This window comes from Phascolarctos cinereus, unplaced genomic scaffold, assembly GCF_003287225.1.
Source record: "Phascolarctos cinereus isolate Bilbo 61053 unplaced genomic scaffold, phaCin_HiC Scaffold_3;HRSCAF=262, whole genome shotgun sequence".
Taxonomy (NCBI): Eukaryota; Metazoa; Chordata; class Mammalia; order Diprotodontia; family Phascolarctidae; genus Phascolarctos; species Phascolarctos cinereus.
In genome coordinates this window covers 125,783,259-125,809,511 of record NW_027555736.1, presented here as the reverse complement: position 1 = coordinate 125,809,511, position 26,253 = coordinate 125,783,259, and the positions used below count along the sequence as shown (strand labels likewise).

The 26,253-nt window shown below is 37.6% G+C and overlaps 1 protein-coding gene across 11 annotated transcripts in view; it reads right to left on the bottom strand.

The window, feature by feature from the left end:
- Positions 1-3,605: 3,605 nt before the first annotated feature.
- Positions 3,606-26,253, bottom strand: part of CHD2 (chromodomain helicase DNA binding protein 2) — a 155,388-nt gene continuing 132,740 nt past the window's right edge. For 8 of the 11 annotated variants that reach the window (XM_078151152.1, XM_078151151.1, XM_078151153.1 and 5 more), the window contains 5 exons: positions 20,550-20,728; positions 17,064-17,163; positions 14,721-14,934; positions 10,223-10,469; positions 3,606-7,475 (listed from right to left, as the gene is read on the bottom strand). In XM_078151152.1, the coding sequence (XP_078007278.1) occupies positions 7,142-7,475; positions 10,223-10,469; positions 14,721-14,934; positions 17,064-17,163; positions 20,550-20,728 (1,074 nt within the window). In that variant the 3' untranslated portion in view covers positions 3,606-7,141. Of the gene's footprint in view, positions 7,476-10,222; positions 10,470-12,083; positions 12,139-14,720; positions 14,935-17,062; positions 17,164-20,549; positions 20,729-26,253 lie in introns of those variants that run through there. The other 3 variants (XM_078151157.1, XR_013485307.1, XM_078151158.1) reach the window with 3 other exon arrangements.

The window sequence follows — 26,253 nt, the reverse complement described above, 5'->3', positions numbered from 1 at the left end:
GTCACAGGCTGCTTTTCAACTTTGTATACTTAGCATCTAGCACAGTTCTTTATAGTAGTAGGCACTTAATAAATTTCTGAATTCAGTTGACTTGAAGGAACCTTGGTGATATACCTGACTTCTCATTGCCTACCAAGTACCATGTGGGTCCAAATTTATCTCATATCACTCCTATACACGTGTATTTTACATTCCTGCTAAAATAGATTACTGTCCTTGCCCTGGTCTCTTCCCCAACATCTCCTATCTCTCCGCCTTTGTTCAAGATGTTCTCTTGTGTCTGGAATGGATTCCCCTTCCCCAATCTGACCACTGAAGTTCCTCTCTTCCTCCAAGGCCCAACTCAGGTGCCTCCTCCAGAAAGCCCTCCCTGATAGCCCTCCTTATACCCCCATCCCCTGGGGCAAAAGTGATCTCTGCTCAGGTTAACATCCCATTGTGGGTGCTTTTCCCTTGAAACTACATTTTCACTCACAAGTCTTCACTATACCCCACCCTCCCCCACCCCCATTACATTATAAGTACATGAAATAGGATCTGGGGCATACATAGGCATATGCACTGAACTCATAGGACCAGATGAGATCACCAAGAGAAGAAGTATAGAAGAGTGGTGAGGATCGAGCTTGAGATGATACCCAAACTCGTGAGATTCAGGAGAAGGCTGGATTATATTATTTCTCATGGTGCTTCCTGCTCTAAACCTCTCTTATGATCCTATCATATCTAATCAGAGAATATCCTGAAGGCAATTGGAAAGATGCAGTGCATAAATACTGTGTAAATATATATATATATATATACATACATACATACATGTATGTGCATATATATATATATATACACATGTGTATACACACACACACATATTTGACATGCTTGATATTCAAGCCCAGAAGTGCTAAATGAATCCAAGAGAGAGGATGAGATGACTAAGGAAGAGGCTATAGAGATGAACGCCCAAGACTGAGCCTCTTGAGGGAGAGGCATGTTTAAGGGGCAGGTAGAAGAGGAGTGAGAAGGATGAGTCAGAGATGTGGGAGAAACATGAAGACGGCTCAGTATCAAATGCTGCAGAAGGGATAAGGAATATTAGGACATGGTAGGAAGGGAGGAGGGGAGAAAAAGGAGCAGATGAAATTTAGCGATGAGAAGAATGACCTTGGAGAGAAATTTTTTTTTAATATTTTTAAATTTTATTAATTTATTTTGATTTATCAACAATCACTTTCATATGCTGGAGAGAAGTTTTAGTTGACTGGAGGGAACCAAAAAAAGATGGCCCAGGGTTAGGCAGCTTCTAGAAGTGGGATAATTGGGAACGAGGGAAAATTTTAGCATGTTTAGAACACTGGATATCTGAGCAAGTTTGTATAGGAGAGAAGGGGACAACAGAGAGACTGAAGGTGGCAGATTGTTGATGGAGCCAGGTCATAGGAGAGACTGAGATGGAATCAATACAGTGGAAGACAACCTTGCCCAAAAAGGCCAACCTCTTCTCTGAGACCAGAACATGAGTGTGGACACTGAGAATTTTAAAGAAGTGGAAGAAAAACAATCGAAAGAATTCACATCAAATGGCCTCATTCTTCTCAGCAGAAGAGGATGATGGGAGATATTCAGACTCCAAAAATGGTACGAAATAACCATGATTTGGGAATATCATAGGAAGTCAGAGTGAGGAATGATTATCAGTGGTATAGGTGTAGTCTAGGTCAGTTAGTATACATTTATAGGAGAATGTATGCTTCCACTAAAGAAGGTGAGGTGGTGTCAAGAGTGAGGTGGGCATTTAATCTCTGGATTGTCTATCATACGTAGAACATTGTACCACATCTCACAGCATTGTGTACAACGCATCTTTATTCCCCTTGAAGATACAAAAAGAATGTATTTCTCTCCCAAAGAAGGAACACAGGAGGCGGGGGGGAGTACTCCAACACTAATGTAAGGCGGAAAAGGATAAATATATGGTATTGGTTTAAGGTCTAAATTTTCTGCTTTATTTGATACTGTCCCTTTAAGAGTCACAGGTTAGAATTCTGAGTCCTTAGTTCAGCAAAAGTTGTAATAAACGACCTTTATGTTGGCACTAATTGATGAGGATTTGACTGGTGCCAGGCGTAGGAAGCCCTGCCAAGGATCACAGGCAGGGTTCCTTCCAGTAAAAGGCAGGAGCTTTGGCAGCAGCCAGTTTGAAAGGATCATTACTATTGTAAATCATAATAAGCTGATTATTGCCGCACTTGTTCTTAAAATAAAATTTCCCAAGGCTGTTCCAGCTGGGTTGTGAGTTGCAATAGGGCATTCTGAGAGTCCTTTATTAGCAGCAATAATCCAGCACACCATTTTAGTACCTTAGTCTCAAAAATCTCAGTAATTTACCAACAATGACTGCCATAGTACCCCTTTTCCTACATGACTGAGGCATGTCAAAATTTAGGTAGGATCTTTCAAAAATTGTTTTCTGGTGGTCCATGAAATGTAAGGTCCATTCAATACAAGCTTATAATCCAAACTTTGGCAACTTCTCCTAAAACAAGGCACCTCTAATCCCAAATTGAAGCAGAAACTCTTGTCCTTCCAGCTGAGGCCTGCTTCTCCCAAGCCAGTTCTGTCCTCAGTGCCAAGTTAGCATTTGCGTCAGTGTTTCCATTATAAAACACACACACACACACACACACACACACACACACACACACACACACACACACACACACACACACATACATTTCCAAGAGCATGTAACTCAGATGTTAATTCTCCCTCATGGCCATGAACTTGGCCATCAGAGAAGTTCAGCTGACAGGTCATTTTTATCCCCTTTTGAATGCAATGGCATTATTATTCTGGTGAATACACAATTTAAAAAGCTTTGGAAAAGTGCATTTTCAGGAAGCACATGAGCAAGAAAAGGAGTGAAAAGCTTCTGGTTATGCAGCTAAAGAGCTTCGCCCCAAGAAAAGAGGCCACATTAGCCTTCACTCAGTTCAAGCTGCTCTGGTCTTCTGATGCTGCCTTCAGTTCCACTCCCTTCACCAGTCAGGTAAAACTAGAAGAGCTGTGGAAATGTGCTCAGAGTCTGAGACATAGATGAAAGTTCTGACTCCATAACCTCTGCTCTAAGTCTCAGAATGCTAAAATGCTGTGTTAACACAATTCAAATAGCACTATGATATTCTATTAGAGCTAGACTTGCGATTCTGACTTTATTGATACAGAAAGCTCCTGGACTGCTAATCTAACTTCCTCCACCAATGCAGGCCTGCATCATCTTTCTAATAGTTTAGAGACTCACCCAAAGTACTGAGAGGTTAAGTGACTTTTCCTAGTTCACCACAGAGCCAGTATTTGTCCAAAACAGGACTTGAACTCCCAGGTCTTTCTGACTCCAAAGCCAGCTCTCAACCCTCTATGCCATGCTATTTCTCAAGGTTCTTAATAGAACCTTGAATTAAGCATATCAAAACAGCTAAACAAGTGTTCTGCTTAAAAAAAACAAAGAAACAAGTTCTTCACTGGATGCCAGTGAATGTAGGGGCTAAATTGCCACCATTATAGAATAAAGAAGTCACCAAATTACAGTACAACGTAAGCTAGCCCAGTTCTGAAAATCCTTAGTAACACTTTTTAATATACAAGAATCAAAAGTACAGCAGTTTTACAATGTAGGAAAATTTAATACATACTATATAAACAACATATTTACATCAGAAATCACTAGGACAGTGGCATTTTTTTTCACAAATATAAATTAATATTAATTACTGTTTTAGTTAACAGGTCTTAAAAGTCCACAATTTTACAAGAAAGAGAAACTGTCTGTCCCCACACTACTGGGGGCAAATGGACTACAGCCGTCTGGATCGTTGGCACGGATCTCCTACCTTGATCACAGTAAGATCTCAGACAGTCAGAAGCTCCATGTGTACTGGGCACTGGATCAACAATTCTTGTTGACCATAGGTTTTGGTCTGTAGAATTTTCGGGTTATAAGTGTAAATTCATAACTGAATCAGGTTTGCACCACACTTCCTGATGAAAATTTTTAGACATCAGGCTAGAATGTACTTAACTTTAAAATGCAGCAAGAAGTGAGAAGTTTTCACTTTTCCCATTAAAAAGGCTTAAGGAATGACTGACTAGAGGGTAAGGTGTAGCTATAGAAGGTAGAAGGAAGGAAAAGCAGGAAAAGATATTGCCATCAAGCCTCACAGAGTGCTCAGCTGTATCCCCTTTGGACTTTAACTGAATGCTTTAAAAGTTTACTTTTTGGTTTTACATTATCACTGAAGGCTATGTCATTTCAGCTATTGGTCTTTTTGTTTACATTCAGGTACTGTTTTTAATGGGTGTGATGTTACCTTTCTTTCTCTTTAGCATCAGTGCCAAAGAAATCTCTAAACACCTCTCCAATCTGGGGTCCTGAGAACTCCTGAGGTTCCCATGGCAATTTCTCTTTTCTCCAAATAGAGACATAACTTCCATCCATGCATTATTTCTTTTTGCTTTCTTTAAATATACCATTTTGTCACAATGATTTTGATTTTGAAGAAGGAAACACCTTTCTCCTTACCCCCTCTTGGACATAGCTCAGATGCCAAACATGTATAAATGTATTTGGGATACTGTAGTTACACAATCAATTTAACACTGATCTGGCCAGTATTGCCTTTTGCTACATCTTATGGCACTAAAAGTCTTGACAAAAACATTTTATGAATGTGAACAATGCGAAGTTGTTTTTTTTCCCTCATGATGAGACATCTTTGTGCATAACATTCCTTGCCTAACTAGTTCAATGAAATCAAATATTGGTGAATATCAAAAAGTATATTCTCCAACCATCCACCCATACCTTCATTAAAGACTACTGAAAGCTGTAAGAAAAGCCATAATCTGAATTCCCAAAGGGAAAAAATATACCTCAATCCCTCACCACCAACCCACCATTCATTCTATCAGCTGAGATTAAAAGGAGCTTTCTTAACACTTTCTGGTTTGCCTTGGAGAAGACAAACATGTGGATGGCGCCAAAACTATTAGCAAAGCTAAAGTTTTTTGTTTCCACAGCACTTTGTGGCTGATAAAGGGACAGAATATTTCCCAATTTCCTCAGTCATATTTGCTCTAAATCCTTGATAGGATTATTTCTGATATGTGCAATATGACACGTTTGGGTGCTTGGCTCCAATGCTTCCACTGTGAAAGTCCAGGCTGAAGAACCAAAAGCACCATGGGGTAAAAAAAAAAAAAATTTTTAAAGAAAAAGTGCCCACCAAAAATTGCTGCATAGCCAACCGCATAAGCTTCTGAATTTTCTGTGCCTCCCATGATGACCTGATCACTGGCTGTTTCCATGATATGCTTAGCATGGAGCAATGGACCACGAAACCATTTCTGCTTAAGTGGCATTAGATAATAGAGGCATTTCTTGGGAGTGTCTCTAATAAAATTGCCCATACGCATGGCAAATAAGTGATGCTATTTTCTTAAGAAGATCCACAAGGCATTTCAAGGAACTTAAACTCCTGGGGTCTCCCAATAGAATGGGAGCCCAAATAATCATACTTATGTGTACCACTTCTGATCCTGGTTCTTTATACCTGGTAGGCTTGAATTTATTACCAAGTTTCATTGCGTATTCTAGTCAAATATCCTCTCTTCATCTAGTTATGACTTTGGACACTAGCATATTTAAGAATACTGATGAACTAGGGCTTAAAACGAATAAAAATGATAGCCCCAGCCCTCCCGAGGTGGGCATACAATTTTGTCCCTCCACCACACCAATTTTCCCCTCCCCAAACTATTCTGATTCAATTAACCTTCTCAATCAAACGCATTTGGTTCCTTTTTTCCTCCCCCAACGCCTCCTGTACTAGCTATAAATCCCCTTGGGTATCATCTGCTCTTATCCTAAATGCAACTAAAACACAAACTGCAATGACCTCAAGCCAGCCATCTGACATCCTACTCACTGCAGCTAATCCTTTTTTTATCTGACCAGCTGGTTATCAGCAGATATGATTCTTTATGAGTTCTACCTCTTTTAATTTGTGCAAAAGGAGTAAAAATCTACAGATGTCAGATTGTTAAAATACTGAAAGCCCCTCTCATTTGCTAGCACTGCTAAGTACCCCACACAATGTGAAGCCCATTCAGAATCTACAGCCCAGTATCATATGCTAGCTAGCACCAAATGTTTAATGAGCCTTTTTACTGGACACCTCACTAGGGATTCAAGATTTCTGTCCTTTTCCTTACCTCCTTTACCTCCCTCCTCCCCCTCAAAAAATAAAATCCAAGTTAATTCCAAAGTCACAGTACTGAAGTTCAGCCATAGTAGCCAGTTTTCCTCATTCTGGAGGTAAACAATAGGACTACAAGGAAACCAAACCTTTGAAATGTACAAAGACAATGTGGGAAAATTAGTGTAGACTGGATAGAGACAGCTGCATAAGCGCCACTACCCTCAGCTCTTACCCTCCTTTCCTGGGTGGGCCATGCCTAAGTCTATTGCTCCTACATTTCTTCTAAAGACATATTGAGAGCTCATTTAGTCATTCGAAGGGCTCACCTTCAAATACTATCATGCCAGAATGAAATCAGACTTTTTTTCCCCCCATCAGCAGCATCCATCATATAATAGTGAATCAAATCAAGCACTGTTCATTAATTCCTAAGCAGCAATCGTTCATTCCCTCCCCTGACCAAATCAGAGTAAGGAAATACTGCACCTAGTTGTAAAAAACAATAACCAAAAAAACAAAAACAAAAACAAAAAACAGGTTACAAATCCGATCAATTCTTGTTCTTCCTTCAATGGGGGTATAATAACCCCACAAAAGCCCACAGATAAAATGACACCCCTTTCCTTCTGGCAGCATGGGAGGATAGAATGAAAATGGAAACTATGGCAGGAGTGTAAAGGTAGTAACCAAAATCAAATCTCCACCAGAACTAACACCTAGGAGAAGTCCTCCCCACTCCCTGAAGTCCTCCTTCAGCCAGTGAGGTGGCAGCAGCAGCATGTTCAGAGTCTCCAGTTACTCATTTTGATAACTGGTTATCTTTTGGATCAGACCAAAAATCATCAGATGCTTGCTCACTCTTGTTCTCCTCCGTTTTGACCTCTGACTTATGTTTTCCGAACATTCCAGTTATAATCTGGGTTGTTTTTTTGTTCTAGTGACCTATCCAAGGGAGACCTGTGATCCAGGGGTGACTTTGAATCATGGGGAGATTTCTGAGATGGTGGTGATCGAGGGTCTGTGACTGCAGGGTGTGGAGGGGGTAGTGGCTGTTTGTAGTCTCCCGATTTGTCTGTGTGGAAAGATCGGTAATGATCTGAGGGACCCTGGCCATGGTAACCCATAGGGGGACGATGATCTGACATTCTCCGGAAATCTTGCTGGTGGTAATTTTGAGGCCTGAACTCATCAGATCTTCGTCGTTTCGAATCATGATGATGTCTGAAAATTGAAACCCAACAATGTTAAAATCAAAAGGAAAAAACCAGTCAAGCTTAACCATTCCTTCACCTATCCCCTCACTCCTCTATACTCAGCATCACATTCAAGAACAATTCTACAGAAATATGCTGCCGAGTACTGTGTGCACAAAGAGCACCTTTCAGAACCTGTAAAACCTACTTTTTTTGAGCGCAATCTCTGCCGGTTTGAAACAGATTGGCAGAATAGGGACCAGTTTCCTTGTTACTAATCCGCTCATAAACTCAGAAGTGTAAAGATCCACAAACAAGCCCTGTGAAATCAAACCAGTCTGATCTTATTGTGGCTGGATAGGATTTGAAGGTGGGCAGGAGGGAGCTGGACAGAGTGTGGCAGAGGGAGCTGCCTTGGAGCTGGAAGACCTGGGTTTGAGTCCTGCTTTTGATAAACTGTAGCCGTGTGGTCCTGGGCAAGTCACTCAGTGACTTTACCCCAGGCTTTAAGACTCTAAGGTACAGGGAGTATCCTCATCCGGAAGCTTCCTATATTAATGGAATCAAAGAACCAGTGTCATTTCCAACTAACTGGGTAAACTTGAACAAGTCAGTTAACTTCTACAGCCCACAATTTCCCCACCTGTAAAGTGAAGAAATAGGATTAGGTATACCCCTAAGGTCTTTCCAGCTCAAATACTTTATGATTCTATTCCTTTCCCTAAACCAACCTTGTAGTCCGAAAGCCCCACAGAACCATAGACTATCAGAGCCAGGACGCACTCAGAAATCACCTGGTCCAATCCTAGATAATATAGTTTGAGAACTCTGACACAAATGGTGAGAGAGTAGCATGCCAAATTTCACTGTCATTTTCCACTACTGATCAGTAAACGCATTTGGTAAAAATCATTTTGTCATTCTCATTTCATACACAATGAATTTTAAGTAGAGAAAAATAACTTCCCTGCTGCTTTTCAGGTAGCTGAACTTGTGCTATACACCACTGTATGTATGATAAAAACAAAAGAATTGGTAACTACATATTTGCATGAATTTAAATAAAATATGAACTTCCACATTTATTTGCTTTTTCCCCAAGGAAGAAAAAAAATGCCCTGCATTTCAGTAGCCTAATAGTCCTACTTTGCATGACTTGTGGTAAGGCTGTTATCATAAAGCTGGGACAAGTTAAAATAGAGTGACCTAAACACTGTTGGGGGAGTCTGGATTAGTCCAACAAGTCTGGGAAACAATTGGGAATTATTTTTTTTTAAATTAACAAAATTTTCAAAACTTTTGACCCAAGAGATTCCATTACTAGACACATACCCCTAAGGAGATCAAAGACAGAAAAGGGAAAAAAAGGACTCAAATATATTGAAATATTTTTGTAACAGCAAATAACTAGAGGAAAAAAGTGAGTGCACATCAATTAAGTAATGGCTAAAAAAAATTAGAATATGTGATGTGCACAGAATGGCATATTATTCTGTAAGAATCAATTCCTTAGGTATAAGAAATTGGAGAAATGTGATATGAATTAATATGGAGACTGATATGAATTAATATGGAGAAAAGTAAACAGAACGAGGAAAACAATATACATAGGGACTACAACTATGTTGAAAAGAACAATGAAATGAAATTGTTGTTTAGTTGTTTTTCAGTCGTGTCCAATTCTTCGTGACCCCATTTGGGATTTCTTTGGCAAAGATACTGGAGTGGTTTGTCATTTCCTTCCCCAGCTCATTTTACAGATAAGGAAACTGAGGCCAACGGTGTCTGAGGCCTGATTTGAACTCACAAAGATGTGTCTTTCTGATTCCAAGTTCAGTGCTCTATCCATTGCGCCACAGAGCTGCCAAATGAAACTGAGGAAAGGGTAATTATACTGACACCTCTTTGCTCTGGAGAAGAGATGAGGCAATTCACCAACTGCCTTTTGTTAGGGCACTGAGGGATTATGGAAGTAGAGTGTTAGACTTTGGTCAGGGCTGTCAAGTAGTTTTGTTTAAATACTTTTTTTCCTTTGTTATGAGGAAACGATGGAACATACTATCTGAAAATTACTATGATATAAAAACAAATGGCATTTAAAAAACCTTAAACAACAACAAAAAGTTATTTAGAATCTTCAGCGCCCTAGAGTTCACCAGCCATACCTACCAGGGGTGGGGAACCTGCAGCTTCAAGGCTACATGTGACCCTCCAGGTCCTCAAATGCAACCCTCTGACTGAATCCAAACTTCACAGGACAAATCCTTTTGGGATCCACAAATACACATGTGGCCACAAGACTGCAGGTTCCCCGCCCCTGCATACTCCTAATTTCATAAATTTCACCCTTCTGTCCAAGTTGTTTATGACACATCCTATCTAATATACCCAGCCTTTGATGACCACTGTATCTAGTTATCTACTATTTCCTAGTACCACCTACCTGCAATTTGTAATATGCTTCTGTTCTTTACCTTTTTTTTTTGATGATCTTATCTTCTCTTGAGAACAGAGACTAGGAATTACACAATTTCTATATCTCAAGTGCATGCTAGCCACAATGGTAGGTTTCTGATTATTAAAGTACTTTCTAGCTCAGATTCCCGGACCTTAACACTTTTTAAAGTTATATAATGAACTCCCAATTCAGTAAATGCACTTGGCAAAAATCATTTTGTCATTCTCATTTCATACACAATGAATTTTAAGTAGAGAAAAACAACTTCCCTCCTGTTTTTCACCCTCATTAAGCATAACATTAGATTCCCTCAATACCTGTCATAATAATCTCTGTGTCCCCGATGGTCTCGGTCACTGCTGTATGGATCATATGGCCTCTTTCGCGACAGGTTGTTTGGACGATAATTCGCAGAACGATGGGGTTCACCATGAGAGCGCCGGTCCCCATAGTGGTGATCCTTATACCAGTGCTGTTCATATTGGTGATGCCGATCTCCACCCCAGAGTTGGTTGCTGTTGCCACCATAATTGAACTTCCTCTCTCTCTGCCAGTCGCCTCGGTCTATAAGGAAAAAAGAAAATACTAATCTGGTGACAATGGCAAACAATGACTGGTTTGCCTTTATCTTTGTCCAATCCAGAGTTCTGGCCCATCTCACATGAAAAACATTAAATCTATTCTCCTTTAGAATTTGTTATTCATTATTTACAGAGAAGCTGTGTCTGTCTTAAATTCCTCCTCCCAGAATTTTTAAAACAATATTGAATTAACCTCTTGAAATCTATTGAACTCTAACCTTATGAAGTGCTACTGTTTTATTTATCTGCCCATCCTGAGATTATAGGAAGAGTTGCGAAATATCATTTCACTTGATGTATGGATTCAAAGGAAATCATGATATATTCAGTCAGTGTTGTTTGTTTTTGTGAACTTTGCTATCATAATTGAGACTCTTAATGAGCAAAGATTTTGTTTATGCCTCTGGACTTAATGATATATAGAAAGAAACTAAAATCTGCAAGATTTTAGAAATCTAACCTATATTAGTTTTTTTCGTATCATTATTCATTTCAAATGGGGATGAAATAGTTCTTTTTTTCCCCCAGTCAGTTTTGTGATGCTGAAACATTTTTATTGTGGCTATAAGAAATTTTGCTTTAATTCACAGAAGTGCTTTTTTATATTAATCCTTAGGTGCTAAATAATTTATCCTCCATTCTGCCAAATATGGGGTTTCTGGTTATAAACTCAGAGTAAATCAAGAAATACAGCTGTAACAATATAGTCTATTGTTTTAAATAAAATCATTCTATATCATGATGAATACAATAATAAAATGATTTTTTCTTAAACTGACAAAGTATAAAAAAATATTTCACTAAGAAATAATCCTGGCAAAGCTACATACGTGACCTAAGTGATGTAGCTAGGTGGTGCAGTGAGTGCATGGAGCCCTGGGCCTGAAGTCAGGTAAACCTGAGTTCATACCCAGCCTCAGACACTTACCAGCTGTGTGACAAGTCACTTAATGTGCCTTTGCCTCAGTTTCCTTAACTGTAAAATAGGGATAATAACAGCTCTTACTCACAGGGTTGTTGTGTGGATCAAATGAGATCATATTTGTAAAGTGCCTAGAACAGTGCCAGGCATATAGTAACTAGCACCATACAAACACTTATTACCTCCCACTTCTCTTCTTCTAGAACTTTTAAAGTCAATATACTCAGTATATGTTTTAAAAATTTACTTGCTAATACCCACAAGATTTATCTGATACCTAAAAACCTAATAATTATTTGCCTCTGCTTGAAATAGAAATAAAGATTTTTTTGTATCGTATTTAACTAAGGGTAAATGAAGATGAATTATTACATAATTATTGTAGCCCACACAACAGTACTCACGAGTTAACCTACTGATGTCCCCCGCTCAATTATTTCCTATTTATCATATATTTAGCTTGTTTGTACATATTGTTTGCTTATTGTCTCCTCCTTTAAATTGTAAGCTCCTTGAGGGCAGGGGCTGTCTTTTGTTCTCTACATCTCCACTATTTAGCACAGTGCCTGGCATATAGTAGACAAATACTTCTCAACTGACTTACACAGCCAAAAACCTTGTTCAGGTCCTCAAACCCTGGACTATTACAATAAGCTTCCTAATTTGTCCTCTTACCTCCAAATGATCCTCACTCCAATCCATTTACAACACAGCTGCAGAATTAATATTCCTAAAACACAGATCCGACCATGTCACTAGCCATACTCAGAAATCTTCAATGGTTCCCTAATGCCTCTGAATAAATTACAAAATTCCCACCTTGGCATTTAAAGATCCCATACGTCAAAAAAGAAAAATAGAAGACTGGGGGTGGATTAGTTCTGTTCTGAGGGTTTTAATGAAAAAGGAACACACTAGAGTAATAATATGTCTGAAAGCAGTGGAGCTGGCTAATACTCATAACTGACTAGAGTGCGTGAGAAGAAGAGAATACTAACATGGAAACAGTGATGGGGGTTGGGGAAGAGAGGAGAGGAGGCATCAGAGGAGCATCACTTTTATCTGAAACAAAGGAAGGTTTCTTACACACACACACACACACACACACACACACACACACACACACACACACACACACCCAGCCCCCACCCCTACTCTTTGATGCAGAAACAAATCAAACTCAACAGGGAAACTACTTGGAATATGATGTAAAGGGTTAAGAGAGTAGATAATACTGAGAAGTTAATAGCTATAAGCAAAATAAATTTCCTGTAAAGGGAAATTAAAAAGAAAAAAAAAAGAACTTTGATCCAAGCACATTGACAATTTTGAAAGATTTAAGAACTCTGATAAATGCAATGACCAACCATGTATCTATCCAGGGGACCTATGTTGAAGCATGTTACCCATCTCCTGACAAAGAGGTAATGAAATGATTTAACATGTGGCAAGAGATGTATGTTTTTGGATATGGTCATTATGTGAATTTGTTTTGCCCAATGATTATTTGTTACAAGAGATTTACCCTACTCAGTTTTTAACTGGGGGCAATGGGGTAAAGGGAGATGGAATAGAAAAGGAAGCAGCAATAGGGGAGAAGGAACAATGTTCAAATGAACAGAATAGAAGGAAATTCGTATATATGTATACATATGTGTGTACACATACATTTAAAAGCAAGCAGTATGAAAGATTCATGATTTCATATGCAATTCTTTTTGTGAAAAAACAAAAACAATGCCTTCCATAATCTGGCTCCCACTCACCTTTCCATCTTTACTCCCTTTAGGCAGTCTCTGTTCTAGTCAAATTGGACTACTACTTCTTCCCTGAATATGACATATTACCTTCTACTTTTGCACAAATCCCTCCCAACTCCAACTTTACATCTGTAATATACTTTCTCCTCAAATCCGTATCACCTAGCTTCCTTCAAAGCATAGGTTTAACTCATACTACATGAGACTTTTCCCAATCTCCTCAGTTATTAGTTCTGAATCTTATTTTAAATTACATTTTTTATAGACTTTCTGTTGACTTATCTAAATATATCTATTCCCCCAAGAAGCATCTCGGTGGTAGGTACTATTTGGTTTTTGTATTTTACAGCCCTCTATACCTAGCATAGTACCATGCAACTCATAGGCAATAAATGTCTGTTGATGCGAACTGAAGTCCAGGGATCAACTGAGCCCTGAATAGAAGGATGTATAGATAGAAACTAAAACCACAAACAAAAGGAAATTAGACTTTTCATTTTGCTGGGTAATGTTTTTCTCATAGAACCAACAGATGATGACTTCAAAAAAATCTATATAATAGAAAAATATGAGAGAATCTAAATTAGCACAAATGCTAACAGTTAACCAAGGAGACTAACTCTGATTCACTGATTTGGGCAAGAAACAGTCAATGGGCCTAAAAATGAAAAGCTATTTTCCTGACTAGACAATTTAAGAAAACACACATACACACACAGAAAGCAACTGCTGAAGACAATTCCAAACCATCTGGAAAAGAAGGCAATGAGCATGGAATAATATCAATATCTGAGTATCTATGGCATGTTAGAAATTCTTAATGCAAATTATTTAGCAGCTACTAGGTAATGTAATGAAACCTGAGTTCAAATATGGCCTTAGACACTAGCTGTGTGACCCGGATAACGCACTTTAACTTCTGTCTGTGTCCATTTCTTCAATTGTAATGGGGTTAGTAATAGCACCCATCTCCCAGGGTTGTTGTAAGGATAAAATGAGATATCTGTTAAAGTGTTTTCCAAACTTTAAAGTACTACAAAAAGCAGCAGTAGTAGTAGTAGTAGTAGTAGTAGTAGTAGTAGTAGTAGTAGTAGTAGCAGTAGCATCATTAAGCATCAGAATAAATCAAGCCATGTTGGCTTTTTTTCTTGAGCTCACCATGTAGAGGAGATGAAAGCGAGTTACCGATTAGGAAAAAAAAGGGTACTAGAAGAAAGAGGGTGATGACTACAAAGTTTACAAAAAAGAAACGGACTATTCCCATTTCCTCAGTAAATTAGTAATTTATCCACTTAGTAAGCAGATAAATTCCTGCAGTTGTTCCAAAAACTAAATTTAATGAATAACTTGACACCAACTGAATATCAGGAAAAATTCTGCAATGTCTAGAATTATTATGGAACAAATTACTGTGAAAACTTTATAAGGGAGTAGTTTTCTGACTTTTAAAACACTCAAGAAGAATGTATAGCAAAGATTCAGTTGCCAACATTAAAGAATGGAAATAATTCTTAATTTGGCATCTGTTCTAAAACTATATTGAAGGACCTACCTGCATTGCTGAAATGTCTCTTGTTGGGGTGACCATAGTTATCTCGCTGGTGCCCATGCATCTGTGGTCCATGGGAAGGAGGCAAATGAAGCTTCTGAGGGTGAAGGTTGTGAGGTGTATGAGACTGAGACATCAAAGAATCCCGGCTCGAGCCTGAAGGTTCTGGACGAAATGGTTTTTTACTGCCAGACATGTCATCTTTCTTCTTTTGCTCCTGAAAAGGTACAAAATAGAAACCTTCAAGAATTAAGAGAGATCACTGACTTAATTATACTGGTCTGATTGAATTTTGCCACTCATTATCATACATATCATACATATCATACATCATATCATACATATAAGTATGATATAAGGAATTTACACATTTTAGTGTAGCAAGAAATGTGTAAACCCCATATACCTCATTTTAAGTCGGACCTGCCACTCTAATAGTAATAAATACGCCGTCATAATTCTGATCCATTCCTGCAAGAATACCTCCTGCTATAATGCCAGATGGAAAAATTCATGAATTCCTACATTTAGAATGGTCAGATAACTTATGGAAGTTAGAGGAAAACTATTAAGAGCCGTTTAAAATCCTAAGGACTTTTACCCTATTAAGCTAAGCAGAATAAAAGAGACCCTCTGTGTACCAAGCAGGAACTAACTGACCTACCTCTCAGAGATATCAAAGTAAATTTAAAATTCATGAGTATCTACTGTAATGAGTTCACTACTTTCTGTATTGTCTATTTCACCAACTTTTGATGCCTATATTACTAAATCCCCCTTTTTTCAAAGTATATTAATATTGCAGTTGGTTTTGAATGACTATTTTTTGGAAAGAGCAATGGATTTGTAGTCAGAAGACCTGGGTTTGAATCCCAGCTCTGCCACTTGCTTTCTTGTGACTGTGGGAAACTCCTTTAACTTCTTTCATCTTTGTTTGTGACTGTACTCTAAGTGGCTGATCTTTAAGATCTCTTCTAGCTCTAAATCTGATAACAATATAACATAACCCAAAGTCCTACTCCTTCCAAGCAGCTTTCCTTGACAACTCTAGTTTACTATGAGTTTTCCTTTTCTTAAAATTCCTATAATATTTATTTGTACTACAAAATGTAATACATGTTATATTGTTTTTCAGTGCTCCACAGATTATAATGCCTTAGTGCTGAAAAAATAGCTAGTGCTTCCTCTGAGAAGACTTGACTAAATGGTTTTACCCACTTGAGCTTTATCCAGCAGATCACCCACAAATAAGCATGTTTCTCCAAGGAACATACCTTTTGCTGAAGCAATTATTTCAATTCAATTTTAATTCTCTTCATTGCCACAAAGGAAAAACAGAGGAATCTTCTTCATACCCACACCTATATTGTCTCCTAAATAATGGAGTAAGAGGTACCCTATGCACAAGCAGAAGGGAACTGAGTACGGCCCAGAGAATAATAGGAAATATTCTCTTAGCCACATATTTAGGTTTTATCCTTCTTAGACTCTGACCATCAGGTAAGAGTCATTTGTGACCAAAATGAATATCTCAAAATTCTTGTTTATTATAAAAGTGAAGTCAACAAGAATTAGTTAAGCATATTTTGTACTAGGCACTGTGCACATACACACCACATGTAAGTAAGAAGACTGCTTGATTATTTCAGGATAATGACTAAAGAGGCACAATCACTTCTCAGAGGTTTAAGACTGTTGTTTTTGATGACACTATGCATTAGACCAGGGGTGGGGTAGCCTTCTAAGTCCGTGGATGCAGCCTTTTGACTGAGTCCAAGTTTTACAGAGCAAATCCTTTTACTAAAGGGATTTGTTCTGTGAAGTCTGGATTTAGTCAAAGGACAGCACTTGAGGACCTAGAGGGCCACATGTGGCCTTGAGGCCATAGGTTCTCCACCCCTGCATTAGACCAGTGGGGCAGTTAGGTGGCACAGTGGATAAAGCACTGGGCCTTGAATCAGGAAGACCTGAGTTCAAAGCTGGTCTCAGACACTTACTAGCTATGTAACCCTGGGCAAGTCACTTAATCCTGTTTGTATCAGTTTCCTCATCTGTAAAATCAGCTGGAGAAGGAAATGGCAAACTATTCTAGTATCTTTGCCAAGAAAACCCTAAATGGGGCCACAAAGAGTAGGACAGGACTGAAATGAACAACAATTAGATCTGTGTCCTCTACCACAGCTAATAATATTTATTTTGCAGATCCCCTATGCAGGGTGAAAGAAAAGGGCAATATATTATTGCAAAACACAATACAATCTTTCCAGGGAAAAATAAATCAAGGAATCTTGCAAAAGGCTTTTTTTTTTTGGGTTTCCTAAGACTAGGATTAAATAAGGATCTTACCTCCTCCTCCTGAGATCTTTTCTTATGAGCCATTTTGTATAATTTGTGTAGTTTCCGAGCATCAAATTCTGTGAACTTGGATACAAAAATCCACAGGTTCCTAAAAAAAAACAGTAACAGAATTATAAAAATAAGCATCAGCCGTTTCTCTTCCTCCCACCCCCACCTCCACCACCCCTGCCATACAGAGAGCATACTAGTGAGTTTGTGAGTTATGTGATCTACTGGTACACACAGTTATAGAAATATTTTTTCAGGATTTTGTATAAGTGATTTGAACTTTACACAGCATCACTGACAGAGCTGGACTGGAAGGTCAAGAGACTTGGTGTCTATTCCTATCAATTACTCAGCAACCTTGAGCAAATCATAATATTCTCCGTTTCAATTTCCCTATCTGAAAAGGGGGGGGGGTGTTTAACCCTACCTGACCCCAGAAATAGATATGGCAGAATGTCTGCCAAGTGCTTTGAGGGTTTAAAATAGAAAGAAAGCTTTCAGATCATTTAGGGACAAGAGTCCCTAAAGTCAAGTTCTTTTTCTCTGTAGAATTAAGGTCTAAAATACCTTTCCTATACTTCCTACCTCCCCTACAACCCTGTACCTGTTAAAGATAGCACTACTATCCCAATTAACCCTGCTAGAAAGCAGCCATTTCTGATTATTCCTTTCTTCTACCTCCTGTATCCACCAGTTTTATACTCTCTTCTTTTGAAAAATGAGTCTCAGTGCCTACTGCTATCATTATAGTCCAGAACCTGCTATGAATTCATGTGTGGATTATTGCAATAGTAGGCATTACATGATGAAAGTATTTTTGAGAAAGAACAGTCTGGCAGAAGTATGAAAGGTGGCCTGGAGGAAGACACCTCCTTGATAGTCATCTTCCCTTGCCACTTCTAATTACATCAATCTCTTCTACCTGGCTTTCAAGACCTTTGGATGTTCCACAGGTGTCTTGAGTTCAATAAGTCCACAATTCATAGTATTTCTCTTCAAATCCACCCTCCTCCAAACTTCCCCTTTTCTGCAGAACTTCCATTCACTAGATCTGAAAGCCATTCTTCCCTCTCACTCAATTCCCATTTCCATCAGTTGTTGATTGTAATACCACAACATTTCTCACATCTGTGTCCTCTTGACTCACACAGTTCTGTTTCTCATTTGGACTGTTCCATTAGCCATCTAATTGGTCTCCTCCTAGTTTCTTATCTCTACTCCTTCCAAACCATTCTCCACCCAGATGCCAAACTGATATTCTTAAACTATAAATCTGATTACTTTTCTCTCATATTCAAATTTTTTCTATGGCTTCCTATTGCATCTAGGACAAAAATGAAATCCTCAGTCTAGCACTTAAAGCCTTCCACAAATTGGCTCCCAACTACCTCTTCAGTCTTATTTCTCATTACTTCCACTTTGCACATTCTCCATTCCATCTTCTACCTCTATCTCTTTGTACAAATGGTTTCCTGTTCACTGGAATGCATTCTCTCCTCATCAATATGAAGAATGCTTCATTACCTTCTTTCAAAGCACAACTCAAGTGTTATCTCCTCTAGGAAGACTTTCCTAACCTCCAACTCCAGCTATTAATGCTCTCTCCCTATTGAAACTACTTTGAATAAAGTTTTCTTTGTACAAGTTGTATCCCACAATAGAATATAAATGCCCTGAGGGCAGGGACTATTTTGTTTTTGTCTTAATTCCAGCACCTTGCAATGTCCTGGGTAATAGGCACTTGATAAATGTTTACCAAATTAAATTCATCTGCGCCATAGTATGGCTCTAGCCTACCTATTCAACTTTGTTCTTCACCCACATCTAGAAAAATCCCTTTGCTCTGCTGTATCCTAAAAGAAATTCAACTCATCCTTCAAAGTCCAAATGAAATCCTACCTACTCTCATGCAGCCTTTCCTGATTATTCAGATTCCCAGTGATTTCTCTCTTCTTTGAATACCCACTTCACTTACAGTCTATGCCACACCATTTAACACTTAACTATGTACTCTCCTTTATTGTTCTCTAGCTGTTTTATAAACACAACTCTTTATCCTCAGCAACACTGAGGATAAAGATAAAGCTTCTTGAGGATAGGGACTGTATTGTCTATTTCTTCTTCTTCTTCAGAATTCCCCATATTTCTATGCTGGACTTCTAATAACAATAGTGATGACAAAGGTTGATGTTAACACAGGGCTGTAACATTTCTAATGTGCTGTACATACATTCTCTCATAAGATCCTCATAGCAATCCTGTTAGGCAAGAATTTTATCATTTTCATTTTACATATGGGAAAACAATCTTAGAGAGGTTAAGTGATTTGCCCATGGTCGAACAATTAATAAGCATCAGAGGTAATTTTTAATCCAACTCTTTTCTGATTTCAAGACTGACCCTCTCGACTACAACATCCCAACTCTCTAATACACTATTGGTACTTAATAAATAATAATTAACTAATTTATCCATGAAGTTTTTTGAACATTTATTAGGAAACCTTCTAGCATCTATCTAAGCAACTACCTGGATTTTCAGTCTCTTTTAAACTAGGAGTAAATCAGATTTCTAAAAACATGACAGTTTAATTCATAGAGACCATATGATAATGGCTTTAGGAGAAGGGAAGTAAATCTATTCTTAAGTGGGTGTCAGGAATGATATTTGCTAGACATCAAGATACATCTAAAACACTATCTACATCTCCCTCCCAAAACTAATTAAAAAAATAAGTGGATATATTATACAAGATAGTCCTATTTAAACATGGAATTTATAAAGAAATCTTTATAAAATAATTTATTAAACATAAATATGAAAAGCAACTTAATTTTATCACCATTGAAAAGCCTGATAAAATGTTCCCAAACTATTACCAAATATCTCTCAACACACCAAAATCTATAACTCAACAAACATTTATTTTGGTTGTTCTGCATTCTTTCTGTGCAAAGTATAATTCTTAGGATAAGGAGAGATACAAAAATAAACAAGATATAGTCCTTGTTTTCATGAATCTTACAATCTTACACCTCTGGGATGATCATTTCACCTGAAGCTATCCTTCTGAATTATCATTTTAAAAAATATATCTAGTAATAATAGACAATATAACTTGATAGCAGAGAACTAATATCAATTCCCATCCTAGATCAGGATATTGGTGTATATGAATTGGACCAGAATGAACTAGTCTAAGGTCTCTTTCAGCCCTGAAGACTCCTTTCTATGAATCTGAGTCTTTGTTTCTAGAAAAAAACAACTGAAGTCAATATCATTGATACCATTGGTTCCACTCAGAAAAACAGTTTCCCTTCCACTCAAAGGACTGGCTCCCATAAATTAGGTTCAGAAGATAGCTATGCTTTCAATGACATTTCCTGTGAATAGTTGGGAAAATATATTGCCATTTCACATTTTTCCTATTAAAAAAATCACTTTGGCCAAGTCAAAACAGCCAAATTAAATACAAAATTCAGTTACCTCCTCCACAGTTTGATGTGCTCCTGATCAGAGTAGGCTTTAAGGCACTCTGATATTCGGTCTCCAATCTTCAGGAGGCAGTTTCGGGTGTGCTCTAGCTGTTCCTGCACAGTGAGTCCCTTGTCTGGTTTATCCAGCTGCTTCAAAGCCTTTTTCACTGGCCTCATCCTCTCTTTGCACTGGGGTAGAGCAACAGAGTAGAGATTACTTTTACTTTTACACAGAAATCTTCTACTCCCTTGCTTTTTATGCATAGGTTCTCAACTGAGAAGGGCCTAGACTTTTAGGGCAAGACACAAAAAACAAACAAACAAACAAAAACCCCATATTCCCTAAATAGTACTGTTCTCTGGCAATCAAAGCAGAAGTATTAAAAAAAAAAGCCAGGAAATACAGAAGTGTTGTAAATTTTCAAGTCAGATACGTCTATAACCAAGAAACAGATGAGACATTTGATTTACTAAATAAATACTTGACTGAACACTAACTACTAAACTCTCTCAAAGTCATACAGATTCAATGTGCAAACATTTCACAAACACATGCTATGTGCAGAGCACTATGCTAGGCACTAAGGAAGATAAAGAGATAATAAGAGACCTTGTTCTGATGGGTCTTATAGTATAATGAGAGCTACAACACATACATGAAAACTGTAATACAAAACAAAATTGATCATGATGGTGCATAAGAGAAATATCAAGTGCTATGTGAAGTCCAAGGAAAGATCATTTTAACTGGAAACTTGAGGGTAAGGAAAGAGATCAGGGAACGCTTCATATGGGAGGAAGCATTTGATCTAAGTTTTGAAGGATGGCTGAGATTTCAAAAGGTTGAAATGGGGGAAATTTCAGGGTTAGGAAATGGTGTAAACAAATGAGATAATATTTATAAAATGTTTAGTACACTGTCTGGCACTCATTCTCTTCCCATCATGTAACAGACCTCAGAATGTATGGTTAGTTCTATGCAACAATTGATAGGGAGGATAGAGAGCATGGACTATTACATTAAGCAGAGGGATGTGAAAGGATGGAGTGAAGGGTTGACTGAGAATGGGATTTCGATTTCCGTACCACAACTTAAAATACAGGAATGACAGAGTACTAGTGAGAGTAAGAGTACAGCTGACAAAAAGTATTCTTCTGGTGTCTGGAAAATTTAATCAAAAAGCTTTTAAACTTAAAAAATGAGGTGGAGATAAACTGCCCAGGTACATCCACCAAGCTGTATTCTAAAGATTATAACCACACTGAAGAAAGAAGAATAGCAGCTGACCCATGCATGCCAAAGATCACAGAACACAAAATTCAAGAATGAAGTCAATAATAAAATCTATGGTATCAAATGCCTACCAAGAAATGTAAAAATCTGGGTGAAGGTCCTACGTCTTCTTTGATTCTCATTTTCCTACCAATATAGCTAAAAAGGGGAATTTTCAGGGTATTTAAGAAATGTTGTTATTACCTAAATAGAGTCCATATGATTTTAGAGAGTTAAAAACTTAGTGTCAAATCTGGCCTCAGACACATAATACTTTCTAGCTGTGTGACTCTGGGCAAGTCACTTAACCCCAACTGCCTCGCTAAAAAAAAAATCTTAGTGTCAATACCATTCAACAAATATCTGTTGAGAAAATCAGATACCTCATCTGCTTTCTGGATTTATAAACATCTGATCTGTTGAAAATACAAAAAAGAAATACAAAAAAGCAGGGTAGCTATACTGGGAGGAAAAAAGGAGGATCAAACAACAGATAAGCTCTTTGCCTAAACTTTGCACATTTATATACAAGCTTTGGTGGCCATGGACTTGACTACAGGCTTGAAGACTGTGTATTCTGTGAACTTCTGGATGTGTCAATTTCTGTATTTATGATCTATGTAATCTAACTTGATAAACACACATAGGGTAACACTTTTGGTCAAAATGACTGCACGAATAGGACACATTGAAGGCAGCGAGGTGTCACAATGGATGGAGCACCGGCCCTGGTGTCAGGAGGACCTGAGTTCAAATCCGGCCTCAGATATATAACAGTTACTAGCAGTGTGAGTCTGGGCAAGTCACTTAACCCAAACTGCCTCGCCCAAAATAAATAAATAAACAAACAAACAAATAAATGGGACACACGCTAGTTTTCACACATCTATTCCAGCAAAACCATGAAGTCTGTATCTGAAAGAATAATGATCAAGAAATCCAATGAGAAACTACCGTAAATTAAATCTTCTACCCCAGAACTGCACAAGAGACCAGTTAGAAGCCTATGGTAACTCAGCCAAAGCCAACATCAGTGCATCTGAGTGCAACCAAAGACTGGCCAAAGACACATAGAGCCTGTGAGGTTCTATGTCCAGAAGAAGCAAGAGGAGAGACTCTCCCTAGAAAGCCAAGGGGTAATTAGAAACCCTAAGGATAGGGACCTAGCCAGTGCAAGGGAGTGGCAACAGACAGAAACCAGCACGGTGCGATAGCACCCAGACAAGGATACCATAGGTCCCAGAGTTCTAAAGTCTAAAATACTCTGTCCTGAGACATAAGAGCAGGCCCAGAAAGTCTAAAACTATGAATTTAGTCTCTTGGTCTTGCCCTCAAGTCACAACCAAGTAGAAATGACCACCTCACCCAAAATCCCAGGATGGAGGGGAAGAATGACTGGTGGTAGTACAAAGTCCCAAATTAGGAATTAAAACTGGAGAGATGAATAAATCAAAGAAACCGCTTATCATTGTAACAGTAAGTATAAATCTGGATAGAGACCCCCAAGAAGCAGCAAGTAACTCTATTAACAACTAACAACTGTAAAAAGAGACTCAAAGGAGGAAAAAAAAGACTTTCCACCAGCATTACATTAATATTGAGGGGGCAAAAATGAAGCAAGACAGAAAATGATATAAATGAATATGAGGAAAAAACAGAAAGGAAAATAGATTAAAATCAAAAGTGGTAAACCTTACAGGTAATGGACTTTCTGAAAACTAGAATAGCCAAACATAAATCAATGACTCCAGACAATATGAAATATTAGAACAAAATAAAAGGATTGAAAAAATAGTAGAAAATGTAAGATATCTGATATTAAAAACCACTGACCTGGAAAACAGGTCAAGGAGAGATAATTTAGGAATTATTGGAATCCCTGAAAACAAACAAAAAATTTGGATACCATACTTTAAGAAGTCATAAATGAAAACTACCCAGATTGAAACCAGAGGGCTGGATAATCAAAAGATGAGAGTATATGGAAACAGTGGAGCTCAGCTCTATCCCACCATTAAAAATCTAAATAACGTCCTTCTCCTTCTGATGCTGCTGTTCCCCTTTCCTTGGGGTGGACCATCTTGATGTCTCTTTTGTGAACTAGTGGCTGAGGAGACTGTGGGACTCACCATGACCAACAAGAAGCCAAAGGAAGAAGTCAAGACTGAAAACAATGACCCCATTAATTTGAAGGTGGCAGGGCAAGATGATTCTGTGATGCAGTTGAAAGCCTATTGTGAATGATAGGGTTTGTCAGTGAGGGAGATCAGATTCTGATTTGATGCAAAGCCGATTAATGAATCAGACCCACCTGCACAGCTGGAAATGAAGGATGAAGTATAATTGATGTATTCCAGCTATAGAAAGGAGGTGTTTACTGAAAAGAGAACCCTACTCCAAAACTGTCCTCCCAAGGAAAACAATACATTCACAATTAAAAATTGAGATTTGGTTCATCCACATCCTGACTACTGCAGGATAATTTTCTCTCTTTTTTAATTCCCTTCCACCATCCTTTAATTTTACATAAAAGTAACTGGTTTATGTGCACAGGTATAACGCATTTTGCCCAATGATATGTTTTGATCAACATCAAATGGAAATAGGGAAGGGAAAAAACAAACTAGTTCTGTGAAAATATCCCTTTTCTCCTTGGCATGCTCATTCTACTTTCATCTTTATATCTCAGTAAGTTATTCTGCTCTCACTCTTTAACAACAACAAAAAACACACACACACACAACCCTACAAAACCCACAAGAAATCCTTGTATATCTTGTTTGACTGGATAATTTTGATGTTTTTCTTTTATTCCTGTAAAACCAAGGATAATTTTATAATGTTTTTATATGTAGCTGTTACATGCAGGGAAATCTGCCTTTTAGTAGAAATATATTACTACAAAAAAATTAATCCTAGATAGTTTTCTTTCAAGTTAAACATCTTGTTGTTTAAATAAACTTCAACACACACACACACACACACCCCTCTCAATCCCTTTCAATAAAATCAGGCGTAAAGCAAAAATGCCCATTGTCACCACTTCTATTTGGCTAATGTGCTAGCTACAACAATAAGACAAGGAAAAGAAACAGAAGAATATGTAAAAAAAGAAACAATTATCACTTCCTACAGATCATATAATGGTGCATTTAAAGAACCTCAAAGAGCAAGTTTACAAAAATTAACTGAAACAATAACTTCAATAAATTTTAAGGATATAAAATAAATTCACAAAAATCTATCTTTATTTTCTAAATAATATCAATAAACCCCAGCAGGAAAATATAGACAGAGAAATCCCACTTAAAATTACTTCAGAATATATAAAATACTAGGGAGTCTACCTACTAAGATACACCCAAAAACTATATAAATACATTTATAAACCATTGTTTAAAAAAATAAAAACACGCCCAAATAACTGGTCAAATATTAATTGCTCATAAGTAAGATGGGTCAATCTAATAAAAAGGTCAATTCTACCTAAATTAATTTACTTATTGAATGCCATGATAACAAAACTACTAAAAGATTTCTTTGGAAATAATGAAAAGGGAATGAAGAGGGCTTAGCAGTGCCAAATCTCAAACTATACTACAAAGCAATAATTTTCAAAACAATTTAGTACTAGTTTAAAAAAAAAAGAAATCAATCAGCTATACAATATACAGAAGCAAATGTTTCTAGTACCCTGATTTTTGATAAACACAAAGACTCTGGATGCTAGGATAAAGTCTCATCATATGGCCAAAACTGCTGGGAAAATTGGACAATAGTACAGAAGAAATTAGATTTAGGCCAACATTTCACACCTATACCAAGATAAGTTCCTAAATGGGTATGTGACCAAGAAATGAAAGGTCATATCTTGAAGAAGTTAGAAAAACATGGAAAAAATTATCTATAAGGTCAGTGGAAAAAAGTTTATAATAAACAACAGAGAGGATCACAGAAGATAAAATGGGCAATTTTGATTAAATAAAATTTAAAAGTTTTTGCACAAATATAACAAAGCTAAGATTAAAAGGGAAACAACTGACAGAAAAATCTGCAAGAAGTTTCTCTGATAAGGGTCTCATTTCCAAGGTATATAACGAACAGATTCAAATTTATAGTAAGAGCCATTCCTCAACTGATAAATGATCTAAGGATATAAACAGGTAGCTCTCAAAAGAAGAAATCCAGGGTACTGATAGTCATTTTAAAAAATGCTCCAAACTGCCTTAATTAGAGAAATACAAATTAAAATAATTCTAAATTCCACATCAAACCTATCATTGGACTGACAAAGACAGTAGCAAAAAAAGTAAAATGGTAAATATTGTAAATGATGTAAGAAAACAGACACACAGTCAGTAGACCTTTGATTGGGTATGAACTAAATGACTGGCTACAGCCATTCTGGAAAGCAATTTGAAATTATACACAAAAAGTTACT